Here is an 8,055-nt window from a genome sequence, read left to right as displayed (position 1 = left end):
TTTTCACTTTATTTTCTTCAGCTGAAATATTTTCAATAAAAAGTTTTTAAAAATTAGAAGAAAAAAATAAGAATGTTATTCTATGTGTTCCAGTACATTTTCTCATAATTTTTCCTCATTGTAAAAAGTACAATTGGGGGGGGGGGAGTAGGTTTGTTGCATTTAATTATGCTATTTAATTAGGCTATCTTCATTTGCTCCTTTGTGTCTGAATCCCACTTGAAAACAGCAATAGTCTGGAAGTGCCCTGCTGACTCTATTTTGAACCAAGTGCAGTTTCTGAACTCTTTTTTTTAAAAAGAAAAAGAAAAAAAGCAGCTCCATGTTAAAAACATCACAGAAGTTCAGTCGGAAGGTATCTAGTCAAAAGGTAACTGAAGCTACAACTGTCATCTCCAAACAGGGTTCTAGTTGGCAACCCAGTTGAAGCTGGTAACAGGTACTTCTAGATCAGAGCTTTCCAAACTGTGTGTTGTGACACATTAGTGTGTTGGCTGCAGTGTGTAGGGGTGTCATGCGAACCCTCCCCGGGGGCTGGAAGAGGGTTAGTTTAACCTCCGGTTTGATAGTAAAACTGAATGACTGTGTTGTGAAATGATGCATGTCTAAAAAGTGTGTCACCAGCATGAAAAGTTCGAAAAGCTCTGTTCTAGACACTAGTTACCTTTGCATCCATAGATAATGCTGGCTCTAGAAGAAACTCCCAATGGCATACTTGATTCTCCAGGTGGAGACTGCTTACACACCTTATACTTAAAAGTACATGGCTTCCCTCAAAGAACCCTGGGAACTGTAGTTTAATGGTGCTGGAAAATGTACCTGTGAAGGATAAACTAGTTTCCAGGATTTTTTGTGTGTGGGGGGGGGGCAGTAAATGTACGGCTTGCATGTAGCCAAGGAATGCAACCCAGTCTAAAACAGCTTGCATGGTTCCATCAAGAACAGCGAAACTCCCAAACTAGCAGGAGGTAATAGCTGGTTTATTGTGAAGAATGACTTAGATAAGGAAAAACAACACAAAAGGAAAGTGTTTGAATTCCACCACCAGTTTTCCTGATCTAATCAAAACTGCATACAGCCCCCCTGCTGCTTTAAAGTATTGCCACAAAGCAAAATCCTGTTCTTGCCCTTAGCTGGGTTCCTTATAGTACCCCATCTGTCTCCTTTACTCACCCCTATTCATTGCGGCTGCCACTTACTGAATGACTCTGGCCACGATCTATACTCCAGTTAAGATGGCTTAATTCTATGCAATGTTACTGGAAGGTAAATGCTTATACTGTAGTTCTCAACAGTGAGAGATAAATATATATATTTTACTACCAGCTCTCAGCTAAAGGGCAAATGTAACTTATGGATTTTGGAAGCCAGCTCACGCATATATTGACTGTGATGGGAAGGCCTTTTGGGAAATGCCTGAATGCTTCAAATATTTATTTATTTACATAATTTATATCCTGTACTCTCAGCATAAATATATGTTCCCAGGGCAGTAGTAATAGTCCCAGTAGTAAGGAACATTAAGAGCACAAACGCACAAAAAGATAAGGTGACTATAGCAACACAAACCAGAATAGAAGGTGTTACTGAAAAGCTGCTATGTAATTTGTTATATGATATATTCCTTGCTTCACACTGAATGATCTGAGCTTAGTTATACTCGACATTTGAAGCCATTTGTGCCCTCCGTTCTGCATGGAATAATTGCTGCAGAGAAACCTATTAATATTATGGATATCAGTGACAGGCAAAACGACGCAGCACACCCATACTTACATGCAGAGTCAACATTCTACCACACTTCAGTGATGTGTTGGTCATCTGTTCTCCTTTTGTTTCTCTGGGATGGTTCCACATTCTTCCTTTATTAAGGCCAGGGCCATTGGGCACATTTGGAATTTTGAAAAAGTGCAATGGTCATTAGTCACAAAATGGCTGCTGAGTGGGGTGTGTGGGGGTGTGGGGGTGGGGAATGGCATAGCTTAGGATGGCTACCATACCTAGAAGAGCAGAAAAAGAGGCAGGAGACCACAAAATGGTCCAGACATGCTCCCCCATCAGCCATCAATGGGGGTAAAGGCACTGACACCTGCCACACCATACTCACAGAGGTAAGTTCTTTAATATCTTCCCTCTGTTCAGAAGAGAAGAGAGGGTGGGTGTTTAATCCAATCCTGGCATCTAATTGCATGTAGGCATGATTAAAGGAGGGGGGTGTTGTTCGATGTAGAGCAGGTATCTGAGCCAGTACAAACAGGAACTGAACATGAAAAGCCACACGTCTCTCATTCATTTTGTTTTTTTAGGGTATATTTAGTGAGACCTTCCACAGGAGCCATAGAAGGTACCAGAAGGCACACTGCTACATGTGCTATGAAGTATATGCTGTAAAGCCTGGCAACATCTGAAACCTGCTTGTGAAACTTCAACCTGGCACCTGTGTTCAGACCATAGCTGTCAACTTTCAGATTTGAAAACAAGGGATCAGCAGCCTCGAAAGTAAGGGATCAGCAGCCAAAATAAGGGTTCAGCAGCCTCATCTTTCCCAGGCACTCCTGTCTTCCACTGCCTCCCGCAGTTTGGTCAAACTCATGCTGGTAGCTTCGAGAACACTGTCCAACCATCTCGTCCTCATGGTTCAATGTTACTAGTGAGCAAAGTTACCCAGTCAGGATTTGAATCTTGGTCCTAACTTTTGGGGTTAAGTTTCTATTTAGCTGTCCATTACAGTGGTACCTCAGGTTACATACGCTTCAGGTTAAAGACTCCGCTAACCCAGAAATATTGCTTCAGGTTAAGAACTTTGCGGCGCAGTGGCAGCAGGAAGCCCCATTAGCTAAAGTGGTGATTCAGGTTAAGAACAGTTTCAGGTTAGGTATGGACCTCCGGAACGAATTAAGTACTTAACCCGAGGTACCACTGTAATACTGACAAACCATATCTCCCATTCATCTCTCAGATCCCCTTGTAAATCCATAGCATGGAACTTCTTTTCTTCCTTCACTTTGCGAGTTTCCCTTAAAAAGAAAAGAAAAAGCCTGAAATTGTTTTCTTTTCCAGTGCTGTTGGCTTTCCTTTAGAATATATTCTCTTCCTTCACCCTTTAAAAAAGTGTTTTAATATTTTATGTGACTTTGTTATTGATGTAAGAACTGCAAGTATTTTATTGTTTATACAGTATCTTGTGTATCAGTTGGCGACAATGTGTGTGTCACTATATAAACAAAGTTGTCGTTATTTCTCTTCCACTGTTATTGCTTCTGCTGAGCATGGAATGCTGGGCCAGATTCTTGCTCCTGATATAGGCAGGCGGTGTGGCGCTGGACACCAGGCCCTCATTCTTCTGGGCCTCGTACCAGTATCAGTCACATAGGACACTGCAAGCACTGACACACTCTGGATCTTCTATGCCGCCTCTGGAATCAGCCCTTTTTTAAAAGAAAAGATGGGAGACTAGATGGTGAGGATAGAACGAGTGGGTGCAATCCTACTTTCCCATCCATGTGATTTTTTTTAAATATATTTTTTAAATTAGGTTTTTAATAATTTTATACATATAAAACATAACCTTTTCAAACATTCAAATACAAGGTTCTTTTGAACCTTTCAGACCTCCCTCCCTCCATGGATTCCATATTTAAATTTAAGTTTGCTGCATCTTTTACCATTATCTATTAATTTACCATAATTATCATAAATAATTCCACATTACGAGTGTCCTTACATCCCTGCCAAAGATTTTAACTGTTTACAGTGTCTTTTAAGTAAATTACAAATTTACTCCAATCTTTAGTACATACTTGATCTTCTTGGTTTTGGATCTTCCCCATCAGTTTCGCCATCTCCACATACTCCATCAGTTTCATCTGCCATTCTTCTTTTGTTGGTACTTCTCCTTCCTTCCATCTCTGGGATAGTAGCATTCTCGCTGCCGTTGTTGCATACACAAAAATTCTTATATCTTCTCTTGGTAACTCGTCATCTGTTATACCTAACAAAAAAGGCTTCTGTTTTTTTAACAAATGTGTTTTTAAACATTTTCTTTAGCTCATTATATATCATTTCCCCCATCCCTGTGACTGTTAATCGTATGAAGAGGGGAATGTTGATAGGATAGGGCTGTTAATAACAGAACCCAGAACCATCTAGGCCCTGGGAATCAAGTGACAACAGGGAGCCCATCTCATGCTGCTACTTGATATGATCTGTTAGATGTCTAGGCACCTTGGAACCCTTACAGGAAGCAGCCGAAGCTGAGTGGGTAGATAACAGGTACTTTTCACATCCCAGGTGTTGATGGTTACACACTAAAATGTTGTTTGGAGGATTGTTCCTTTTTGAGGATCATACTACATAACCCAACTGTTCCCCTTATATCCTGTTAGCACACAAAACATAGTGTTATGAGGGGGTTTTTTTGTAGGGAGTAGGCCATAGGTTAAGACCCTTCTAATGCCTGGGTCCCCCTTCCAGTTGTTGGAATTGCCAGACCTGCCTGGTAATGGCCCACTAAGGATGGGTAATTAAGGGAACAAAGGGAGTGGCTCTGTGCCAGAAAACTAATGGGTGGGCTTTCTTTCTTCAACTGCCTGTTAGTTGGAAAGACCAAAGGCCGGAGAACTGAGTGACGTGAGCTAGAAGCTGTATGCCAAAGCTGTATCTACGGAAAGGCAGAGTGAGAGCCATGGCTGATTTCTGCTGGAATCTGTGGCTACGGAAGAAACAAGAACCTTTCGGGGTATTGATGCTGCGAACCCCTTCATCATAGACTCAGGGGTTGCATATATGTGCAAATAAACCATATAGCCTAAAGACACCACAATTTCCGCAGTTTCCTCATGCATTATTAAGCCTCTTGCACCACTCGGAAGATTCCGGTGGCATACAAATAATATACAAAATTCCAATTTATTCACTGCAAGGGGTTGTTCTGCTCCCTAATGTCGTGTGACCCAAACTTCCTCATTTTACCTTCATCATGGGAATGGCTGGACGGTGGACCAGGTGACACCCATTCACTGCTCAGTGCGGCAACGTTAAGAAGCCTTAGGGCCCAAACCTACATACGTCTCAGTGGGAGCAAGCCCCACTCAACGCGATGGGGCTTCTGAGTCGCCAGGGCTGGATTTAGGTTTGATGAGGCCCTAAGCTACTGAAGGTAATGGGCCCCTTTATATGTCCAGCTGTCCTTTGCCAACAACAAATTATTGCTGCTTTTTTGTGCTTAATATATCCTATATGGTAATTTATGGACATAATAAGTATCTAAAGTTATTTGCACATGGCGCCATGCAACCAGTCCACCCTATATATAGAAATGAGCAAACCAGTGATATTTTAGGGAGCAGGCTAGCAGGTGGGCCCATTACTTACATGATAGGAGCCTACACAACACAAAACACTGTTGCTGCATGTAGGTTTTATTTTATTTATTTCTTATCTTATGTTTTGGAAATGCACATCCAGTATTTTTTCCCCTTTACTTTTTTTTTGGGGGGGGGTCCCCAATAATGTGGGGCCCTAAGCTATAGCTTGTTTTGCTCAGATGTAAATCCGCCACCGTGAGTCGCCATCCCTCGTGCTCGCCCTGTTCCAGAAACAAGAGTCCCTTCCCACAGGTGTGCCTGCCTCTCGGAAGGCTCACCTGTGACTCTTTCGGGACTTCTTGCTCCGCGGCGCCTGCCCCTCTCTCCACCGAGCAGGCGGGAAAAGCGCGCGAAGAACGCGGCCGACCGCTCCCAAGGGCGCTGACCGCGGCCCTTTCCTCTCGGCCGCCTGGCCGGGGCGGGTGGCGCGCCCTGACGCCATTGCTGCCCCCTCCTGGCGGGATGTCCCCGGCCGGCGAGGAGGAGGCGCGGCCAACCTTTTCCCTCCACCTCAGCGACACTTTGGCGCGAGGGAGAGAGGGAGGCATTATTCCGGCGAGGAGCCGAGAGGCGGGCGGCGTGGCGAAGAGGGAGAGAGCCAAGTTTGTGGCAGTGGCGGCGGCGCTGGGGTCCGCCCCGCGGCGCTGCCCGGCCGAGGGGGCGCCTCCCCGCCTATGCCCCACTGCGAGAGGGCGGAGGAGGCGTGGTGGTGGGCAGCGAGCCCCCTGTGCCGGCGGCGCGCCGACCATGCCATGAGCGCCTCAGCAGCAGCCACAGCAGCTGCCGCCGCCTCCTCCTTTCCCTCTGCAGCCACCCAAGCGCAGGAGAGCAGCCGAGGCGCTGCCGCCGCCGCCGCCGCCGCCCGCCCCCCTCGCCATGCAAGGGCTGTGCTGCTGCCTCTGCCTGGTGGCGGCCGCCGTGGCGGGGCTGTCGGCGGCCAACCGCAACTGCCCGGACCTGGTCGTGGACAGCTGCCTGTGCACCGCCGAGCGCTCCAAGGGACCCGGCCGACAGACCGTCCGCATCAAAGTTGTCTGCAGCGGAGGCGAGTTGGTGGAAACTTTGCAGCCCGCCTTGTTGCCCAACCGCACCGTGTCCCTGTGAGTAAAGGAGCGAGCGCGAGCTCGGAGGGCTCCGGAGGGTCGGGTCTCTAATCTGACCGGAGTTCTGATCTCGGGTGCGGGGCGCGGGGGAGGGAAACTCTGCACATGCTCAGAGACAAGCTGCTTTTCGTTTTACAGGTTGTCATATGGAGCTTCAGGATGCTCCCTGTGCTGCCGCCTCAGTGGAGCGTTCTTGCGTAGGGAAGGGGCGCATTTGAGGACCCCCTCCCTCCCTTCCATGTTTGGGTCAGGTCCCGTTGATTTCCAAAGGGACGCCTTTGGCATTCGGTACGACGAAGGCGTGCTGCGCTTTCAGGCATGCAGGAGTGACGAGGGGTGGCGGTGTGGTTGAAAGGAAATCCAGCTGTCAAAGGGGGCTGCCTCGGGCGGAGCGGGCTGCAGGGACGGGGACTCGAGCAAGCGACGCAAGAGCTCCCCTAGAACGAAGGAGGTGGACCTGCTGTCGTACACACACTTCTCTGCAGAATGGACATACTTAATGGAAATTATGTATTTGTAAAATTGGGGGAGGGTGGCAACCGGGAGGCACACCTGAAAGATCTGGGATTTGGTCTTTCCCAATAACACCTCAAAATTCCAATGTAAGGATCTTAGTTTTCTCAGGGTCACAGGAAAGCTTGATGCTTCCTTCTCAGTGGACAAATGACAATCTCACCTAGCAAAGAGATGCCAAGCTAATAGTTTGCATAGTGCGCCCTTAAGTGACCTGCGTCTTCTGCCTCCTTGCAATAGAAGTTTGACAGGAAGAAACTCCAGGTATGTTGTGGTGTGGAGGAAGAGAGGAATGAATAGCAGCCTGGTGCATCTTTCATAAATGCAAATTACTATGGAGGGCTCAGGTCAGATGGTGATTTCTGAACTTTTGGCTTGTCTGCATTTCTAAAGGCTTGTCTACTAGGAGTTTGTATTTGCTTCCCTTTCTGGAAACTCTTGGTCGCTTTTTGCTTGCTTTTGGGGGAGCGCTATGTACTGCGAAGTAAATTGCACACTGCCTTGCCCAGTGGTTTTGCAAATAATACTTCCACAATGCATATTATATCAACTGAGGCATCTTTAAATCTGACAGCGGATAATTTCAGACCCTAAAGATAACAGACAAAAATGCCCTGCATAATAAGGGCTGTTTACTGAAATTGATGGCCTTCCCTTAACTGGATTTGAGAAATGAGATATACTGTCCATATTTTTAGATGCCCACTTTAACTGTTTGGAGCCTGCCAGAAGCTCCCCCCCACCCGCTCTTTTTGACCCAGCATGTACTCTTCTAGCTATTTGTGCCTGTTGCATAAACTAAAAACGAACATAAGCCTGCATTCATAAGTGTATTTACTTGGAAGTTTCTCACTGAAACCACTGGGACTTGACATCTAAGAAAATATGGACTGGGGCTGTAAATTAACAGGCTGATCCACTTCACAGCTAAGCTGAAGTACTTAGATTTAAATCTCACTGCAGTCTTATTGAAATAAAGCCTATACTTAAAGTTTGACCCAAAGCCCAATTAAGACTAAAGTGTTAGACTTTAAGATAATGAACCCCAATGTAAGTAGACTTTAGGGGTGCAT

General features: G+C 46.1%; 1 protein-coding gene across 2 annotated transcripts in view; it reads left to right on the top strand.

Annotated features, from left to right (window-relative positions):
• The first annotated feature begins 5,920 nt into the window (after nt 1-5,920).
• ADGRA1 (adhesion G protein-coupled receptor A1) overlaps nt 5,921-8,055 on the top strand; it is a 313,690-nt gene continuing 311,555 nt past the window's right edge. Inside the window, exons 1-2 of one of the 2 annotated variants that reach the window (XM_083505930.1) lie at nt 5,921-5,972; nt 6,144-6,466. In XM_083505930.1, the coding sequence (XP_083362056.1) occupies nt 6,243-6,466 (224 nt within the window). In that variant the 5' untranslated portion in view covers nt 5,921-5,972; nt 6,144-6,242. The other variant, XM_083505931.1, reaches the window with a different exon arrangement.

Source organism: Podarcis liolepis (genome assembly GCF_965112155.1).
Source record: "Podarcis liolepis genome assembly, chromosome: 5".
NCBI classification, from domain to species: Eukaryota; Metazoa; Chordata; class Lepidosauria; order Squamata; family Lacertidae; genus Podarcis; species Podarcis liolepis.
The sequence above is the reverse complement of the archived record's forward strand: the minus strand, read 5'-3'. Positions and strand labels throughout refer to the sequence as shown.